Genomic DNA, 20,270 nt, shown 5'->3' with positions numbered 1-20,270 from the left:
ATGCAGTGTTTGGCCAGCCACTTGTGTGTATGTAGGGGACTCAGACCAGCAGATTCCCACTGTTTATCCATTGTTTGTGTTGATGCAGTGTTTAGCCAGCCACTTGTGTGTATGTAGGGGACTCAGACCAGCAGATTCCCACTGTTTATCCACTGTTTGTGTTGATGCAGTGTTTGGCCAGCCACTTGTGTGTATGTAGGGGACTCAGACCAGCAGATTCCCACTGTTTATTCACTGTTTGTGTTGATGCAGTATTTGGCCAGCCACTTGTGTGTATGTAGCGGACTCAGACCAGCAGATTCCCACTGTTTATCCACTTTGTGTTGATGCAGTGTTTGGCCAGCCACTTGTGTGTTTTGGGGGCTCAGACCAGCAGATTCCTACTATTTATCCACTGTTTGTGTTGATCTAGTGTTTGGCCAGCCACTTGTGTTTATGTAGGGGACTCAGACCAGCAGATTCCCACTGTTTATCCACTGTTTGTGTTGATCTAGTGTTTGGCCAGCCATTTGTGTGTTTTGGGGGCTCAGACCAGCAGATTCCCACTGTTTATTCACTGTTTGTGTTGATCTAGTGTTTGGCCAGCCACTAGTGTGTTTTGGGGGCTCAGACCAGCAGATTCTCACTGTTTATTCACTGTTTGTGTTGATCTAGTGTTTGGCCAGCCACTTGTGTGTATGTAGGGGACTCAGACCAGCAGATTCCTACTATTTATCCACTGTTTGTGTTGATCTAGTGTTTGGCCAGCCACTTGTGTTTATGTAGGGGACTCAGACCAGCAGATTCCCACTGTTTATCCACTGTTTGTGTTGATGCAGTGTTTGGCCAACCACTTGTGTGTTTTGGGGGCTCAGACCAGCAGATTCCTACTATTTATCACTGTTTGTGTTGATCTAGTGTTTGGCCAGCCACTTGTGTTTATGTAGGGGACTCAGACCAGCAGATTCCCACTGTTTATCCACTGTTTGTGTTGATGTAGTGTTTGGCCAGCCACTTGTGTGTTTTGGGGGCTCAGACCAGCAGATTCCCACTGTTTATTCACTGTTTGTGTTGATCTAGTGTTTGGCCAGCCACTAGTGTGTTTTGGGGGCTCAGACCAGCAGATTCTCACTGTTTATTCACTGTTTGTGTTGATCTAGTGTTTGGCCAGCCACTTGTGTGTATGTAGGGGACTCAGACCAGCAGATTCCCACTGTTTATTCACTGTTTGTGTTGATCTAGTGTTTGGCCAGCCACTTGTGTGTATGTAGGGGACTCAGACCAGCAGATTCCCACTGTTTATCCATTGTTTGTGTTGATGCAGTGTTTGGCCAGCCACTTGTGTGTATGTAGGGGACTCAGACCAGCAGATTCCCACTGTTTATCCACTGTATGTGTTGATGCAGTGTTTGGCCAGCCACTTGTGTGTATGTAGGGGACTCAGACCAGCAGATTCCCACTGTTTATTCACTGTTTGTGTTGATGCAGTGTTTGGCCAGCCACTTGTGTGTATGTAGGGGACTCAGACCAGCAGATTCCCACTGTTTATTCACTGTTTGTGTTGATCTAGTGTTTGGCCAGCCACTAGTGTGTTTTGGGGGCTCAGACCAGCAGATTCTCACTGTTTATTCACTGTTTGTGTTGATCTAGTGTTTGGCCAGCCACTTGTGTGTATGTAGGGGACTCAGACCAGCAGATTCCCACTGTTTATTCACTGTTTGTGTTGATCTAGTGTTTGGCCAGCCACTTGTGTGTATGTAGGGGACTCAGACCAGCAGATTCCCACTGTTTATCCATTGTTTGTGTTGATGCAGTGTTTGGCCAGCCACTTGTGTGTATGTAGGGGACTCAGACCAGCAGATTCCCACTGTTTATCCACTGTATGTGTTGATGCAGTGTTTGGCCAGCCACTTGTGTGTATGTAGGGGACTCAGACCAGCAGATTCCCACTGTTTATTCACTGTTTGTGTTGATGCAGTGTTTGGCCAGCCACTTGTGTGTATGTAGGGGACTCAGACCAGCAGATTCCCACTGTTTATCCACTGTTTGTGTTGATGCAGTGTTTGGCCAACCACTTGTGTGTTTTGGGGGCTCAGACCAGCAGATTCCTACTATTTATCCACTGTTTGTGTTGATCTAGTGTTTGGCCAGCCACTTGTGTTTATGTAGGGGACTCAGACCAGCAGATTCCCACTGTTTATCCACTGTTTGTGTTGATCTAGTGTTTGGCCAGCCACTTGTGTGTTTTGGGGGCTCAGACCAGCAGATTCCCACTGTTTATTCACTGTTTGTGTTGATCTAGTGTTTGGCCAGCCACTAGTGTGTTTTGGGGGCTCAGACCAGCAGATTCTCACTTTTTATTTACTGTTTGTGTTGATGCAGTGTTTGGCCAGCCACTTGTGTGTATGTAGGGGACTCAGACCAGCAGATTCCCACTGTTTATCCATTGTTTGTGTTGATGCAGTGTTTGGCCAGCCACTTGTGTGTATGTAGGGGACTGAGACAAGTTTATTTAATGTTCAGTGACCCGTTTGCAGGCACAGGGGTGTTGACGAGCTGGGTGTGCAGGAGACAGACAATTACAAAGGTTTACAGTTCAAATGCTACATGTATCTTCAAAATACAGATAATAAGTAGATAAATATTGAAATTAATATAAAATACCATTCTTTATTTAACACTTAACCAAACTTAACCAACATACACACACACGCTAACTCAGACAGTTCCCTAACTACCTTACCATCCCGCAGGAGGCCATGTCGGAGGTGCCGGTGGTGGGGTCGCCAGTTCCGGAGTACGAGGTGGAGGAGGAAAAGGAAGAGGAGGACGAGGAGGAGGCACGGATAAGGAAGAAGAAAAGATTATTAGCTGTAGCCCTCCCTCCAGCTGATAAGGGGATATTAAGGAGCCCTTCCTACAGGTGTGTCTGTCTACCTGTGTGTCTCTTTCTATCTCTCCTTTTCATTTTTCCAGTTTCCCATTATTTTCTCCACCCTCTCACTGTCTTTTCTCAGCCTCTCACAACCTGTCACACCCTCTCCCAGCTATTCACAGCCACTCACAGCCTCTCTCTCTCACTCTATCTCATTCCCAGTGTATCCAGACCATTCCAGACTCACCCCAAACTGTCTCCAAGACTTCCAGTCCATCCCAACTTCTCACAGCCTCTTCCAGCCTTTCACAGCCTCTCTCTCTCTCTCTCTCTCTCTCTCTCTCTCTCTCTCTCTCTCTCTCTCTCTCTCTCTCTCTCTCTCTCTCTCTCTCTCTCTCTCTCTCTCTCTCTCTCTCTCTCTCTCTCTCTCTCTCTCTCTCTCTCTCTCTCTCTCTCTCTCTCTCTCTCTCTCTCTCTCTCTCTCTCTCTCTCTCTCTCTCTCTCTCTCTCTCTCTCATTCCCAATGTATCCAGACCATCCCAGACTCACCCCAAACCATCTCCAAGACTCCCCTTCTCTCTTCCTCTCCTCTCCCTCTCTCTCCCTCCCCTCTCTCACTCTCCTAACTCTCCCCAGGAGAGGCCCCAGTGGTGAGCAGATGGTGATGCTGGAGATGATACTGGCATATTGAGTATTATAATTAGCCATAAACACTTGCTTGCTTACTTTCATGTCTACACAGGTTCGTTCGATGCAAGGAGTTGGCACAGGAGGCGTCCGAGGCTGTGTAGAGCGGCCGTCTGAACCTGGTGCCACAGCTTACTATGTTCAACAGGTGCGTGTGTGTGTGTGTGTGTGTGTGTGTGTGTGTGTGTGTGTGTGTGTGTGTGTGTGTGTGTGTGTGTGTGTGTGTTTTGTGTGGTCATTTCACTATCTATCTATCTGTTTAGTTTGTCTCCATCTGTCTGTCTTTCTGTCATTGGTCTGTCTGTCTGTCTGTGTATTGCAATGATTTTTCAGTTATGTATTTTATTTTTTATTCTTGTGTACTTGTGTCTGTCTGTATGTATGTATGTATCAGTCAGTGAGTCAGTCAGTCAGTCACTCAGTTAGTCAGTTAGTCAGTCATTCAGTCAGTCAGTTAGTCAGTCATTCAGTTAGTTAGTGAGTTAGTCAGTCATTCAGTCTGTCAGTCACTCACACAGTGTTAATCCTCCTCTTCCTCCTCCTCCTCCTCCTCCTCCTCCTCCTCGTCCTCCTCCTCCTCCTCCTCCTCCTCCTCCTCCTCCTCCTCCTCCTCCTCCTCCTCCTCCTGTTCCCCACCACCCCTGCCGAGAGGTGAGTGTATGTACGTGTGTGTGTGTGTGTGTGTGTGTGTGTGTGTGTGTGTGTAGTAATAATAGTAATGCTATGTACATATATAAATACTGTTAATATTATTGATAAAAAATATTGATGATGATGATGATGATGATTCAGTGGTGATTATGAAAATGTGCATTACAATATAGGGTAGATATTATTGTTATTACCTGTGTGTGTGTGTGTGTGTGTGTGTGTGTGTGTGTGTGTGTGTGTGTGTGTGTGTGTGTGTGTGTATGTGTGTGTGTGAGGAATAATTGAATAATTGAATAATTGATGCTCTCTCCTTTGCTATTCATTATATACATGGACAGATGCCTGAAGGAAGTGTGTGTGTAAGGGAGGATAAAGAGATCATGCTGGCCTATGCAGACGATGTCGCTGTCGTGACAGGAAGCCAACAAGATCTTCAAGAGGCCATGACAAGATGGAATGATGTTTTAAATAGGGAAGGAATGAGAATGAACAAACAAAAAACAGAAATAATGAAAGTTGGCAGAATAAAGGAGGAATGTAATATTTACATAGAAAACGTTAAACTGAAGCAGACCAACAAATTTTGTTATCTGGGAGTACTTTTCGATGAGGAAAACAGACAGAATATAGAAATTTTAAATGGAATACAGAAGTACAATGCAAATGTCAGTGCATTGTATCCCATACTTAAAGATAAGAATATTCCAACAAAAGTTAAAACCATAATATTTACAACAATACTAAGACCAGTACTTCTATATGTTTCAGAAACTTGGACAGTGACAACAAGAACATCTTCACAAATACAAGCAGCAGAAATGAGAGTTCTGAGAATGATCCGAGGTGTGACCAGACTTGATAGAATTAGAAATGAAGAAACCAGAGAGAGATTAGGGATAACATCTGTACTGAAGATAATTGAAAAGAACAAATTGAGATGGTATGGACATGCCCAAAGAATGGAAGATACAAGATAGGCAAGGAAGTTTCTGGAATGGGTTCCTCTAGGCAGGAGGTCGGTGGGACGACCTAGGAAGCGATGGATGCAGGGAGTTGAAGAAGCTACTGAACGAAGAGGAAGAAATCTACAAGAAATAACCAGAGATGAGGATTTCATGGATAGAGACCTTTGGAGAAGATTTGTAGAGGCCGGACACTGACAGGCATTGCCTACCTTGCGTCTGCTGAGAAAGTAACTGTAGGAAGAATGCAGGAAATGGAGGAGGAGGAGGAGAAAATGAGTAGAAAACAAGAAAATTAGAATAAGCAGATGGAATAAAGAGGAAGAAGAAGAAGAAAAGGAGGAAGAAGAAGAGAAGGAGGAAGAGGAGGAAGAAAAGGAGGAGGAGGAGGAAGAAGAAGAAAAATAATCACATTAAGCTGGAGAGGAAAGCAAGAATAAGCAGGAAGGAGGAGGAGGAGGAGGAGGAGCAGCAGGAGGAGGAAGAGGAGGAGGAGGAGGAAGGCTAAGCAGGAGATACCCTCCCTTGCTCTAGTTCAGCAGGAGGCATGGCCGGAGGAGGAGGAGGAGGAGGAGGAACAGCTTTTTTGGGAGTTCTTAAAGATTGCGTACCTTGAGGCTGCTCCTCCTCCCTCCTCCTCCTCCTCCTCCTCCTCCTCCTCCTCCTCCTCCTCCTCCTCCTCCTCCTCCTCCTCCTCCTCTCTCTCTCTCTCTCTCTCTCTCTCTCTCTCTCTCTCTCTCTCTCTCTCTCTCTCTCTCTCTCTCTCTCTCTCTCTCTCTCTCTCTCTCTCTCTCTCTCTCTCTCTCTCTCTCTCTCTCTCTCTCTCTCTCTCTCTCTCTCTCTCTCTCTCTCTCTCTCTCTTTCTCTCTCTCTCTCTCTCTCTCTCTCTCTCTCTCTCTCTCTCTCTCTCTCTCTACAGCCTACAGACTCACTATTTGCTTAACGACACCTCTTGCCTGAAACAAATGAAAAACTTTTATCCTTCTCCAATCACATTTCAATTTTGTACTTAGTCACAATCACACAGTATATGTTGTTAATTTCAACTTTACAACAAGGTGACAACATTTCATCTATTTATACATACTTTTTATTATTAAAGCTTATCTTATAATTATTTCTGAAGAGATTGACTAATTTTTGTAGTATTTATGACTTAGAACTATGATAAAGCTATGAATTGATATAATTCCTGATTTGTTTTATCTTTTCATTATCCTTCCTTTGTTAATTGAGCATTTTATATTACTTAGCTTAAAAATGCAAGAACGGTTCAGAAGTATTCAACCTTGGGCTAAGGGCCAAAATTATGGTATCATTCAAAATGTCCTTCAAAGAAAGCCCTCTGTAATCCAACACACTTAGCCCATTAATCCTTCCATTTCTCATCAATTTGTTCAACATTCATATTTTTCCCTTATAGGGTTGAACAATTTTCATGGGTTCAGAGCAAAAGGCTTCCTCATTCCTCCCCAAGGTATTCTCGGATGGTAAGCAGGTTTGACTCTGGAGCAAACCTGACCAAGGGCTACTGCCCAAGGCTACAGAGGTTCCTCTCCCTGAGGCTGAATGCACCATGTGAGATGGTTCTGTTATGTGGATGAATGTCATGGTGGATAGCAGTGCCACCACATTCCTACAATCATCCATCACTCCACTGCTCAAACACTTCTGCAACCAATGATAGGTATGCTGCCACATTCTGCATGGTCTCCTTGGCTCTCAGATAAGGATACTGTCAACAGGTTTGGGATTGCCAAAAAAATCATAAGGAGCTATGTCTGAAAAGTTCAGAGAGAGAGAGAGAGAGAAAGAATGAGCAAGAGAAAGAGTAGGATGAAGCAAAGGAAGAGTCAAGAGGGAGGAAGAGAGAGTAGGACAAGAAAAAACAGAACAAATAAATCCCCTACACGTCTTGTCTCCATTCACACAAGCCATGAAAAGCTTGTCCATCCCTGAGTGCTCAGAAGCAGTGTTCCACTGATGATGTGGAAACTTGAGACACCCAATCATTTAATGGGCTTTAGTAGGTTTTGTCACCAGTCTTCTGTGTGTCACTGACTACATTTTGAAATTTTTATCTGTTCTATTTAATTTTGTGTGTATGTACACAATGTTTATGGTCAATAAACTATTTATAAAACTATTTATCTGTGTGAGTAAGATAAAAGCAGTTATTATTATTATTATTATTATTATTATTATTATTATTATTATTATTATTATTATTATTATTATTATTATTATTACACATTTTCCTCCTTGTATTTAAATATTATTATTATTATTATTATTATTATTATTATTATTATCATGAATTGTTCTTGTTTATAAATAAAATACTGTAACTGATTATTATTTTTTTTATCATTCATTTAGACTCTCTCTCTCTCTCTCTCTCTCTCTCTCTCCTCTCTCTCTCTCTCATCTCTCCTCTCTCTCTCTCTCTCTCTCTCTCTCTCTCTCTCTCTCTCTCTCTCTCTCTCTCTCTCTCTCTCTCTCTTCTCTCTCTCTCTCTCTCGAATAAAATGACTGGTGAGGAACTCTAATAATTAAAGTGCTAAAAAATCCATTAAACTACGAGAAATAAGACAAATAATTAATGACACACCTAATAACACAAACAAGGAGTAATAAACAAAACTTAAGCCAGAAAACACGAAAAGATAAAACTATCATATAAAGAAATACGAAGTTAAAAAAAAAATCATGAATATCAAATAAATAACTCACATATAATCAATAAACACGTAAGGAACAGTAAATAAACAATTAAGCAATTCATTGCAAGGGCCACAGTCAGAAAGTGAAAAAAAAAAAAAATGCTTAGTTAAATACCGAGGCTAAATAAAACAAGGAATTAGACAAATGACAAATAATTAATAAATACATAAGGAATAATGAATAAACAAAAAATTAAGCCAGGAAGACTATTATAATTATTGCAAGGAGACGATATGTATGTATGTATTGTATGTAATTCGAGGTTAAAATGGCTCAAATCTGACCCAACAGCAGGCCATAAGTGAAGGTGTTCCTCAAGGCAGGGAGGGGGGGGGGAGCAATGAATAGGGGAGGGGCTATAAACTATTGGGGGGATATTAATTAATGACGCATCCAGTTTAGCGTGTGTGTATATTTCGCGTTGTGATAATTTAAAGGTTTTCTCGCGTTTTTATCTTTATTTATTGATTGATTTTATTTATTTATTTTATTTTTTTGGCAGGTGTTATATTTGTTGAGTGTTTTAAGTAACTGTGGCTCATTGCATCAAAACTCCATTCATTACCTTCGTGGGAAGGTTCAATTTGGCAAGGTTTTTATTTCGCATTTTGGGTTTTTGTAGTAAATTATGCATTTTCTCATATTTTTCTTTGCTGGTATTGTCCCTTCCACGCCATATATGACTGGAAAGTTGGGGGCGCCTTCCCCCCCCCCCCACCCTCCACTGCTACGTTTTTTTTTTCTTAATCAGTCAGTCAACCAATCAATCAATCCCTTCATGAATCATACCCATTTCCAGGTGTCACCCCCACCCATACATCTCTCATTCTGTCATGTATGAACAAGTGCTAAAGGGCAAGCTGAACAAGTACAAAGGGCAAGCCAGCTGTCTCTTTTAATATTCTTGCCTGAAATAACATTACAAATGAGGGTCTATTAATCATCCATTAAATAATCCATTTTTATTGCTTTCTCATTCTTCTTGCTCTGTGTATTGTTAAATTGGATGGTTATATCATTGTCCCTTCCTGTGTTTTAGTGTGCCATTACCTGTCCTCTCTTTCCAGCTGATATTTAGTTTGTACTAAAATAGACTGGCATATACTTTACAATTTATACACAAATAACAACATAAACCAATAATGCATTGATATTATGCATGATAGGATGGGACATTTCCACTCTACATCATTAATGAATGCATGATGAGACGCACACTATTACAAAGCTAATGAGTTCAATACAAACACTCAATAACAATTTCAATAACTTTATTAAAAATAGCAATCTTTATAAATCATGAAACCAACATCAAATGCACAATAATGCAAACACTTTTTACACACACACTCTTTAATGATATTTCCTAATATACAGTATAATTCCAAACAGAGAGAGAGAGAGAGAGAGAGAGAGAGAGAGAGAGAGAGAGAGAGAGAGAGAGAGAGAGAGAGAGAGAGAGAGAGAGAGAAGAGAGAGAGAGAGAGAGAGAGAGAGAGAGAGAGAGAGAGAGAGAGAGAGAGAGAGAGAGTGATGAACTACCTGGGGTCATAAATGCAAAGTACAGGTATCAGTCAGGCAAAGCATAGTGCTTGCCTGTCTCATATGGAATGTAAAAACATGGCTTCATATCATTCCAGACCTGGGATTATGGCCAAAAGTTACCAAGCAGTGCTGAGCAAAATCCAGTAGAGTAATATTCAGTATCATTGAATTACTGACAAAGTAAAGATCATTATGTGCAATGATACTCACTACCTAGGAGCATTTCAGGTTACTACCAAGAGTCTGACCATGCTGGCAGGGATGGTTAGGCTACAACACATTACATACTTCTCCATTCAAATCAGTCAGCTGATTAAATGGTGAGTTAAACCATTTTGATCATCTAAATCATATTAAGGCATTGGATGAGACCTGGACAGCTTGGGTCAACACCATACATAGGTACTCCACTACTCTGTGGGAGACACTTGATTGTGGCAAGAGTCATCACAATACCAAACACCATCCTTGACAAAGCACAGCATGGCCCACTCATCCACAGGAACCCAGCCATCTCTAAGGAGCAAATTAATGCTGCCCAGTGTCACTCCTCATCACTTTTAGGGAATAAGAAGTAGATCCCACCACAGCACCATCTTTACATAGAATATAATACAGAGGATAGAGAAGGAATACAAACAGGGCACATGGTATGGTATAGAACACCAACCCTCACTTTTGGAAAACCCCAGCCACTCAGTAGGAGACTGAGTGGCTGGAATACATGGAATACAAAGTGCATGGAATACAGTAGTATTCCATGCAGTTTTTAATACATATAAAATATTATAGTGAAAGGAACATATTTATATAACATATCTATAAGGACGCTGCTTATCTTCTCGAGCTGCTGAAGGTCATGATCTGCTTCCTTTTCCTGCACCAGCTTTGATATCAAATCCTGCAGGAAACAACTGTGTTAATTCACATTTTGAATAAATCTAATAGATGAAATTTCACTTACAACACCTTATGTGTCTCTGGTGACTCATGGAGGACAGATACATCACCTGAGAGTAAATGGTCAGTGAAGAAGTTGACCCTTGATCCTGGCTAATCACATTAAGTACATTAAACACTCCTGTTAACTAATAAATGAGGGATAGATTTCTCTGGAAGGTTACATTTACACTACTTCCCTGGCATTTGAAAACATTTTGCTCTACATGAACTCATATGGAAGCTTTACTGCAACATTAAATCTCAGCTAGATGCCAGATGGTGTAGCCTCCATCACAGAGCAAGGTAATGATATGAAGGCTTAGTACTTTGGTCAACACCTGAATAAGAACCGTTTGAGATGCAGCAGAGATCACTAACCTGCCAGCAATTGAATAAGAAGTGTGTGAGATGCAGCAGAGATCACTAACCTGCCAGCAATTGAATAAGAAGTGTGTGAGATGCAGCAGAAATCACTAATCTGCCATGACATGAATAAGAAGTGTGTGAGATGCAAAAGAGAGCACTAACCTGCAGAGTGGTTTTGCTTCATTTCCTCTCATTCATGATGGAGGCTGGCAAGGTCTAACTCGCGTTCTCGAGCTTGTTGCTTCATCACTCCTCGCTGCAACTGGTAGATGGTGATGTAGTCACCTGAAGAAGGATAAAATTCTTCATTAAAAGACCAAGGAAATGGCATACAGTAAACAGTAAACACTTCCTCCACTTCACTTTTACAGATGATTCAAATGAGCAAAAAACATGCACACACCGATGGACTCTGTCTCCTCCATGCACTACAGCATGCTCAAGCTGCTACTTCCTGTCACTCAGCTCAGCCACCTCCTTCATGCTGCAAGTTAACCTGCTCTCCAGGACCCTGTGAGCCTCCTGCAGTTGTTGCAGCTTCTGTTAAAGCTCAGTTCCTCCCAATCCTGTTGTTTCTCCTGATAAAACAATAAGTTTGTTTCTCTCAACTTTTTCTTAATACAGCCTCAATAAACAAATCCAATAACAATGCTTTTATTTTGTTATTAATTCAAAAAATTGAGCAACAGTGAGGAAAAATTATTTGCTTTATTATTAGAGAATATAAACTTTCTTACCTTTTGGTTCAGTTATGACATCTTCAGACAACTTTTCATGAGCAAGAGATTCTCCCAGCAGTTTGTTATACTTATCCCTCTCACAGTCTAGCTGAACCTGAAGACTGCTGCACTCACTCTCCAACCTGCTAACCTCAGATGTCAGTGTAGCCACTTGACCCAGCAATTTCCCCTTGGTATCTGTACCTGGAGGTGAAAAATTGATGCAACAGAGGGCCAGCCAAGAATGACCAATGGAAGTAATTAGACGTAATGTAAGAAGTGGGTATAAGACTAAGGGAAATAGAAGGGCAATGGAGAGAGGGGTTAGATGCACCAGAAATGTCTGTGGAGCCAGGAAAAATTTAAACTTGTAACAGAGATAACTAAGAGCAACTGTGAATGAATAAATGTGATGTGGCCTCCACCCATGACTGGGAAAATGCAAAAGCAGCACCTCAGACACCAGGACCATGATGACTGGCAGCTCCCAAAATTAGCTGCTGGCTTTTGTACTCCTAGTCACCACAGGAGGCTCATCCACAGCTAATCCTATCAGCTGATCATCTTGGGTGAAGTAATTGTTTATCAGTCTGGCTGTTGAGTCCTGATGCAGAGATGTGTGTGTGTGTGTGTGTGTGTGTGTGTGTGTGTGTGTGTGTGTGTGTGTGTGTGTGTGTGTGTGTGTGTGTGTGTGTGCACTTTGGATAATCCTCCCTCCAAGGAGAATGTCAGTTTGATATACAAATATATATTCATGTGGATGGTAGCTCACATTTAGCTTCTGAGTTCTCACATGAAGACGTGCCATCCTTGTCTTTTTCCTCTGAGGGAGTGACTTTATACTCTGTGATAAGGTGCATGCAGCTCACTATTCTGTCTTGTGATGTTTTTTATTTCTATCTGTGAAAGACACAAGAAGGCTGTAAGTTAACTTGTTTAACATGCCACATCATTTTATATATATTATGCCAAGTTTAAACAGGAAAGCCTCACCAGAAGCATCAACTAAAGACCAAAGTGATTAACAAATCTTTCACTTTACCACCCTTAATGACAAAAGCTGCTGATGTAGCATCCCATCCATATTCCTGCATTTTAACACCTTCATGATTCCATTAGATTACATTAGATTACATTAGAACAGTATGTGACCAATGACGTCTCCATTCTACATTGCCATGACAAGAATACAGGGCTTTACTGAACATAAACCAAGGACGCCTCCATTCTACATTGCCATGACAAGAATACGGGGCTTTACTGAACATAAACCAAGGACGCCTCCATTCTACATTGCCATGACAAGAATACAGGGCTTTACTGAACATAAACCAATGACGCCTCCATTCTACATTGCCATGACAAGAATACAGGGCTTTACTGAACATAAACCAAGGATTCCCTCCTCCTCTCTCTAAGGGTTAGGGTTCTCTCAACAGTTACAGCATGGTGTGAGAGATGCAGTGCTGTCAAGGCTTTACTATTTACAGGAAGCAACACACCAATAAATAAATGTTACTTTGGAAATGAAACTGAATAATCAAAGGCTTTATATCTCATGAACTTCCCTTCTTTAATAAACTGTCTTCAAGCTGACAGACTCCAGTAGTATTGCATCTTAGGAATATTCTACAGCTGATTTCATAATAACTGCTCTCTAAAACTGACTACATGCCTCCTTCCCTGCCTCCTACAGACTCTACTCAACAATTGTTGTTATTCTGTTCATGCTGGTGTGACAGTTAACCAGTATATTAATTCCTTAGTTATGTACACTCTAGAATGGTGGTTCATTTTATCTACCAGTGATTTGAATTCCCAGCTTCTAAGTATTACATTATTATTTGTTGATTGGTACCATTTGTATGCAATCAGAGAAAGATTTCAATATAAAAACATATCCATGTTACTGTTACCTTTCAGAATGTAAACCAAAATGAAAGCTATGTAAATTCTTACTTTAGATTATGTTGTCATTTCATTGAATGATGTAATTTCTTGGTTCTTGTGCTTCTTCAAATGCAGTCCCTTGTCTGGTTTCTCTGTCAATTCTAATTTCTTATTGCTCTGTGGAAAAACAAAGTGCAAATGTTTAGGATGAACTGATTCAATAATATTGCTTTCACAATTTCAATATTGTTCACAATTTCTGCAGGAAGTTTACTCCATATATTTACTATACGATTAAAGAAAAAATGTTTGGCCTTGTGGGATTTAAAACGTTTGGGTATAATCTTGAATCCATTATTTCTTGTTAGGTAGAATGAATGAGGAGGAGGAGGAGGAGGAGGAGGAGGAGGAGGAGGAGGAGGAGGAGGAGGAGGAGGAGGAGGAGGAGGAGGAGGAGGAGGAGGAGGAGGAGGAGGAGGAGGAGGAGGAGGTGGAGGGAGAAACAAAGATAGGAGGGAAGGAAGAAAGGAAGAAAAGGGAATAAGAGAGAGAGAGAGAGAGAGAGAGAGAGAGAGAGAGAGAGAGAGAGAGAGAGAGAGAGAGAGAGAGAGAGAGAGAGAGAGAGAGAGAGAGATGGATAGAGAGAGAGAGAGAGAGAGAGAGAGGAGAGAGAAAGAGAGAGAGAGAGAGAGGAGTTGGTAAGGAAAATTATTACAATGGTCCAAGGTGAAGAAACAGGGACTGGAATGAGAAGTGGAAAGAAGCATATAGAATTGGAAAATATAGTGAAGGAGGTAAAAGACCATTAAAAGTGAGAATGAGATCCCAAGTTACAGTAAAGGAGATCCTAGTGAGAACTGGGAAGCTGGCTGAAAATTCAGAATACAAGAATATTTGGGTAAAAAAGAGATATGAACTTGGAAGAAAGGGAAAAAGAGAAGGATCTGAGGAATGAAGCCAAGCAAGAAAAACGAGAGAAGTACAGAGACCGAGAAGCAGAAATTTTATTGGAGGGTACTAGATATGAAACTAAGGAAATGGTATATTCAGGAAAGGGAACAAGAAATGAAAGAACCACAACAGCAGACAGACAAATTGCATGTGGTGGGAGAAGTAGTATATTAAGAGTAATATATACAAAACAAACTTCATGTAAACAAATAAAATTTTCAGAAAACTTGTCACACAAAACCTTATTAACAACTCACCTTCTCCTTCTGCGGCATTTCCTTCCTTCTTATCTTTCTCCTTTCCTTCTCCATCTTCCTCTCCTCCTCCTCCTCCTCCTCCTCCTCCTCTCCTTCCTCTTTCTTTCCACCTTCCCTCCTCCTCTTGTGACTCTTAACTCTCTTCCTCCTCGTCCTCCTCTTCCCCTGTGCTTCCCCTCCTCTGAAAGAAAAGACTTGTTTAAAAAGCAAGCAAATATAGTAGTAATAGTAAAAAAAAGTCAATGAAATGAAAGTTTATACACATATGAAATTAGTGAAAATTTGACACCAAACATTCTCTATCTGTAACATTACATCAGAATGACGAGAACACAAGATATGAAAAGTGAAAGGGAATGATGTATATAACAAAGAAAAACATTGTATAATGACATATGACAGGAAAATAATCTTGTATACTTGTCCCTTAAATACTTGCTTCCTTGTATATTAACTCCCAAAATGCTCATTCCTTGTACTCTCATTTTCAAAACACCTCTTCCTTATATATTGTCACTCAAACACTCCTTTCTTGTACACTTATTCCCAAATCATTCCTGTCTTCCTGTATTCTCATTCTCCAAACACTCCTGCCTCTGCACACCCAGTTCCTCAAAACATTTCTTCATTGTTTACTCATTCCCCAAACACACCAACTTTCTTGTATACTTAGCTCTCAAAAGATGCATTTTTAAACATCCATAACTCCTTTTATTTTCATTCCCCAAACACTCCTGGCTGTGCACACTCCAGCACGTTAACACCACACACACATTCACACTCTTAATATCATCTGTCAGCCCCTAGTGGAAAGGGACAATCTTGTGGCCCACCATACTACACCTCAGGAGGTCAGACACAGCATTCAGTTAACAAAAAATCACATTAACACCCACTCCCCACAGAACATAGTAACACAAAATCAGATTAACACTCACCCCAACGTCACATTCACAAGACAAGTTCTCATCCCACAGCCGTAAACTGTTTGCGGCCACCTACGAGGACCTTGCCAAGAAGATGCTTGCCTACACAACCCCAACGGACACAGCTCTGTACCGGCGCATCCCGGCTAACACGACAGGCCTCGCCAGCATCCTCTTCTTCATCGAGCGACTCCAGAGGTGCTACATACCCACGGGGGAGAAGCCTGTTAGCATGGGAGTTGCTGCTGGCTGGTACATGTTGTCAGCTCTCCTACAACAAGGTGAGGACCTGTTGAGGTGTAAGACTGGTCAGTTCAAGTGTTGGAGCATTTAGTGTTTGGTAAGACGGCTGGTACATGTTGCCAGCCCTCCTACAGCAGGGTGAGGACCTGTTGGGGTATGAGACTAAGTTGAATGCAAGGGTAGTGGTGTTTAATGTTTGATAAGATGGGAATACAGAAAGACAGTTATTAAAGGATATATTTAAAACTGGGAAACTTTACATGATACCTGGTGTATTTTCATAATTGAGCTGATATTAACTTGAATTAGTTCTGGCATGAGCAATATAAGCAAGTGGTGTTAATATGACTGATATGGATATCAAGTAATGTATTTAATTTTATCAGTAGTTCTCTTCATATGATGATATCAACAGTTTTCTTAGTAAGATATGAGATATAAATCTTTTAGAAATGATGAGAAAAACTCTTAAATTGCATTTTCATCTCTGAAACATTTTAAAATGGTCTTTTCTACATTTTTAAATTTAAAAAGATGTGTTACTTTCAAAGATTTTAAATTGCCTTTGCATCATCCTCCATGTCTTAAAATTGCCTTTTCATGGCATCTTTCCCTCCTCCTCTTCCTCCTGCAGGCTCCAACACCTACCCAATCAGCACTGCAGCACGGGTAATCTACTGGGTTGGCTACAGTGTGTCCCTCATTGTGTACACATCATACTCTGCCACACTGGTCTCACATCTTGCTGTGGAGCAGCCTGCACCTCTGCCATTCAGCAACCTGCGGGACCTGTCTAGGCAGTCAGGCTGGGATGCTGGATGCAACAACAATGACCTCTTCCAAGTGACAGCCTCGGTGGGTCCTTGGCTTCTTGCTGTGTGAACTGATATACCATCCAGTGGTTGAGAGTTGAGGAGAGAGAGAGAGAGAGAGAGAGAGAGAGAGAGAGAGAGAGAGAGAGAGAGAGAGAGAGAGAGAGAGAGAGAGAGAGAGAGAGAGAGAGAGAGAGAGAGAGAGAGAGAGAGAGAGAGAGAGAGAGAGAGAGAGAGAGAGAGAGACAGAGAGAGAGAGAGAGAGAGAGAGAGAGAGAGAGAGAGAGAGAGAGAGAGAGAGAGAGAGAGAGAGAGAGAGAGAGAGAGAGAGAGAGAGAGAATTTTGTTCAGTGCCAGATTTAGGAGTCCACAAAAAGACCAGCTGCCCAGGAGCCTCCACAATCTGGGGTCTCCACAATCTGAGGAGTCTCCCACATAAATATTCTGTAAGTGAAAGAAACTTAAATTAATCAAACACTAGTTTTCTATGAACTAAATATTTTTTTTATTACTATCAAAATAACCACTTGTTTCATTTACACTAAATAAATATGTTCCTTTCACTATAATATATTATATGTATTAAAAACTGCATGGAATACAGATACAAAAATATTAATATAAATATTTCAGGTAGATGGCCTCCACACTCAGGCTGCTCACAGGCCTCCACAGACACAAATCCAGCCCTTGATTTGTAAATTAATTATCTTATTTAATTATTTATTTTTCCTTTGTAAGAGGAGCACTGCCTTAGGGAGGGAGAGAGAGAAAGAGAATAATAAAAAAAAAAAAAAAAAAAAAAAACAGATGCCATTTCTTTAAGAAATGGCATCTGTAATAATAATCTGTTATATGCCATAATAAATTATGGCATATAACATAAAATGTTATATGCCATTTGATAACAGTTTTCTATAGATCTAAGTGTAACTCAGTAAGTTTGTAACACAATCTCCCTTTCCTAAATCCAAATTGCTTTATTATCACTGGGAGAGGCTGGGATGGACTGGGAGAGGCTGGAATGCACTGAGAGAGGCTGGGATGGACTGGGAGAAGCTAGGATGCACTGGGAGAGGCTGGGATGGACTGGGAGAGGCTGGAATGCACTGAGAGAGGCTGGGATGGACTGGGAGAGGCTGAAATGCACTGGGAGAGGCTGGGATGGACTGGGAGAGGCTGGGATGGACTGGGAGAGTCTAGGATGCACTGGGAGAGGCTGGGATGGACTGGGAGAGGCTGGGATGGACTGGGAGAGGCTGGAATGCACTGAGAGAGGCTGGGATGGACTGGGAGAGGCTGGGATGGACTGGGAGAGGCTGGAATGCACTGAGAGAGGCTGGGATGGACTGGGAGAGGCTAGGATACACTGGGAGAGGCTGGGATGAAAAGGCTGGGGCTGGGGCTGAGGCTGGGGGAAAAGGTCAAGAATGTTGGGTGTACTCGTATCTCCAAGACAGTCAGGAATACGAGTAGGGTGTTGCACCAATTGCTCTAGGTCATGGAGGATAGCAAAGTTGTAGGCTAGTTCACCAGGATGGTCAGTGAAGGGAGAGGAAAGCCAAAGCTGGTGGTGAACATTGAAGTCTCCAAGAATGGAGATCTCTGCAAAAGGGAAGAGGGTCAGAATGTGCTCCACTTTGGAAGTTAAGTAGTTAAAGAATTTCTTATAATCAGAGGAGTTAGGTGAGAGGTATACAGCACAGATAAATTTAGTATGAGAGTGACTCTGTAGTCGTAGCCAGATGGTGGAAAACTCAGAAGATTCAAGAGCGTGGGCACGAGAGCAGGTTAAATCATTGCGCACATAAACGCAGCATCCAGCTTTGGACTGAAAATGAGGATAGAGAAAGTAAGAGGGAACAGAAAAGGAGCTACTGTCAGTTGCCTCAGACACCTGAGTTTCAGTGAGGAAAAGAAGATGAGGTTTAGAAGAGGAGAGGTGGTGTTCTACAGATTGAAAATTAGATCTTTGACTGCGAATGTTGCAGAAGTTAATGAAGAAAAAGTTGAGGGGGGTGTCAAGACACTTAGGGTCTTTGACAGAAAGGCAGTCTGACCTGGGGACATTTATGGTCCCCTCCCCAGATGGGGACTACGAGGCTGGTGTAGGAGTCGCCACGATGATTTTAAAATTTTTGAGTGAAGGGTGTGTGTGTTATTAGGTGCTTGTAGTTTTGTGTGGAGGAAGAGAGTTGTCTTTAGAGGGCAGGCTATGACTGCCCCCTTGTGTTGTGAGACACAAAGGGAAACGTTCAGCGAGGTCACAGCTGGGTTTAATGATAAGTTCACAGCACCCCCTGAACAGTGCTTTAGACCTCACTGGTAGTAATTATCATTTAGGCAGATGTCTACTGCCTCCTCATATATATATATATATATATATATATATATATATATATATATATATATATATATATATATATATATATATATATATACCCAGCCAACATTGGATAATGGGAGGCATGTGGGTGTTTTGTGGGCTACTTTATGGGTCCCATGTGGGCTACCCACATTACTGTAAAACACAGGTTGTTCTTGGAGATTTAAACTTTTTGCATTTATAAATATTCATTCACATGACAGTAAAGATTCATTTTACTAACATGCCAGTTTCTCTTAAACCAAGCAATTTACGTGTAATCTTATCTTACAAATGGCTTGAGGCATTCTCTAACCCTCTTGGAAAGTTGACAGATATAAGTAATACTGCTAATTTTCATTGAAATATTAAAAGAAAATTAAATAAATAAATAAATAAATAAAATAAATAAATAAATAAATAAATAAAAATCTTTTGGTTCAGTGATGTTCCTCATTTTTTGTCCAAGGTTCTAACCATACCTAAACTAACTTAACAACACCAAAACTAACCTAACCATACCTGCTGTAACCTAACCATACCTAAACTAACTTGACCACACCAAAACTAACCTAACCATACCTGCTGTAATCTAACCATACCTAAACTAACTTAACCACATCCAAACCTAACTACACCCAAACTAACCTAACTGTACTTGCTGTAACCTAACCATACCCAAAACTAACCTAACTACACCCAACCATATCAAACCTAACCTAACCATACCTAAACTCAAGGCAAGGTATGGCGTGTCTAGCCAGTGGTAGCCATAATTATTTCCTATTTTCATCAATAAGAAAAGGCATTGAATTCAATTTAAAAAAACGTTTCAATTATTGTTAAAGGTTTGTAGAAAAGAATATATCAAGAGCTAGTGTTATTTCATAAGATAGGTAATGAAATACTGGCACATTAATAAAAGTGATATCAAGCCTCAATATACTGACATACGGTAATAACAGTGTAGTACCATCACAATCACCAGCACCACCACCTTACCATTTATATCACTAGACAACCACCTCTACACCGTACGTAATGTACTTTCCACATATAATGCATACCTTTGGGCAAATTGGTGTCAGCGGAGCATTGAATGAATGCCTCTTGGCACTTGCTGGGAGACTGAATGCCTTGGTAATCTGCAGGGATCACCACTTTTTAACACAGGCTAACTTCTTACTTTACACGTTATGGAAGGCATCAAGTATGGCTTCAAGCATTTTAAAGTATTCACAACATTGTCGAGTGCAATTTAAGATACCTTACTTCTGAACTGGTGTGAACCGCCAACGTACTGTTTACAGCACCCGCTGGGTTAAAACGTATGTTCACTTTTTAAATCTCTGGATTAAAGTATATTGCATTTTCAA

At 41.1% G+C, this 20,270-nt stretch overlaps 2 protein-coding genes across 4 annotated transcripts; one reads left to right on the top strand and one right to left on the bottom strand.

The window, feature by feature from the left end:
* Positions 1–9,132: 9,132 nt before the first annotated feature.
* LOC135092659 (uncharacterized) lies at positions 9,133–20,177 on the bottom strand. Of its 3 annotated transcripts, XR_010262970.1 has the most exons (7): positions 19,962–20,177; positions 16,366–16,973; positions 14,549–15,763; positions 13,410–13,517; positions 12,223–12,350; positions 11,469–11,654; positions 11,154–11,309 (listed from the first exon to the last, which is right to left on the bottom strand). XR_010262970.1 is itself a non-coding variant. In XM_063991263.1 (6 exons), exons 3-5 carry the CDS (start codon positions 12,308–12,310, stop codon positions 10,922–10,924), a joined length of 369 nt encoding a protein of 122 aa, XP_063847333.1. In that variant the 5' UTR covers positions 12,311–12,350; positions 13,410–13,517; positions 14,549–14,682; the 3' UTR covers positions 9,133–10,324; positions 10,894–10,921. The 3 variants fall into 3 exon arrangements, 1 of the variants encoding a protein (XP_063847333.1); XM_063991263.1 differs by lacking the exons at positions 11,154–11,309; positions 16,366–16,973; positions 19,962–20,177 and adding exons at positions 9,133–10,324; positions 10,894–11,016 and having other exon boundaries at positions 14,549–14,682; XR_010262971.1 differs by lacking the exon at positions 12,223–12,350.
* Positions 15,569–16,761, top strand: LOC135092658 (glutamate receptor 4-like). The gene is made up of 2 exons (XM_063991262.1): positions 15,569–15,755; positions 16,352–16,761. The coding sequence occupies exons 1-2, from the start codon at positions 15,569–15,571 to the stop codon at positions 16,597–16,599; spliced, it is 435 nt and encodes a 144-aa protein (XP_063847332.1). The 3' UTR covers positions 16,600–16,761.
* Positions 20,178–20,270: the final 93 nt, after the last annotated feature.

The sequence above is a fragment of the Scylla paramamosain genome, chromosome 40 (genome assembly GCF_035594125.1).
Source record: "Scylla paramamosain isolate STU-SP2022 chromosome 40, ASM3559412v1, whole genome shotgun sequence".
Classification (NCBI taxonomy): Eukaryota; Metazoa; Arthropoda; class Malacostraca; order Decapoda; family Portunidae; genus Scylla; species Scylla paramamosain.
This window is presented reverse-complemented; position numbering and strand designations above follow the sequence as displayed.

What these genes read in the sequence shown, in the direction of transcription:
- LOC135092659 (XM_063991263.1), bottom strand. Translation starts at nt 12,310, where the DNA reads ATGCACCTTATCACAGAGTATAAAGTCACTCCCTCAGAGGAAAAAGAC. An exon ending in TGAGAACTCAGAAGCTAAAT is followed by an intron (nt 11,655 to 12,222) that starts GTGAGCTACCAT and finishes TTTCACCTCCAG; the next exon opens with GTACAGATACCAAGGGGAAA. An exon ending in TGTCATAACTGAACCAAAAG is followed by an intron (nt 11,017 to 11,468) that starts GTAAGAAAGTTT and finishes ATCCTTCTTCAG; the next exon opens with GTGACTACATCACCATCTAC.
- LOC135092658 (XM_063991262.1), top strand. Translation starts at nt 15,569, where the DNA reads ATGCTTGCCTACACAACCCCAACGGACACAGCTCTGTACCGGCGCATC. An exon ending in GTCAGCTCTCCTACAACAAG is followed by an intron (nt 15,756 to 16,351) that starts GTGAGGACCTGT and finishes TTCCTCCTGCAG; the next exon opens with GCTCCAACACCTACCCAATC.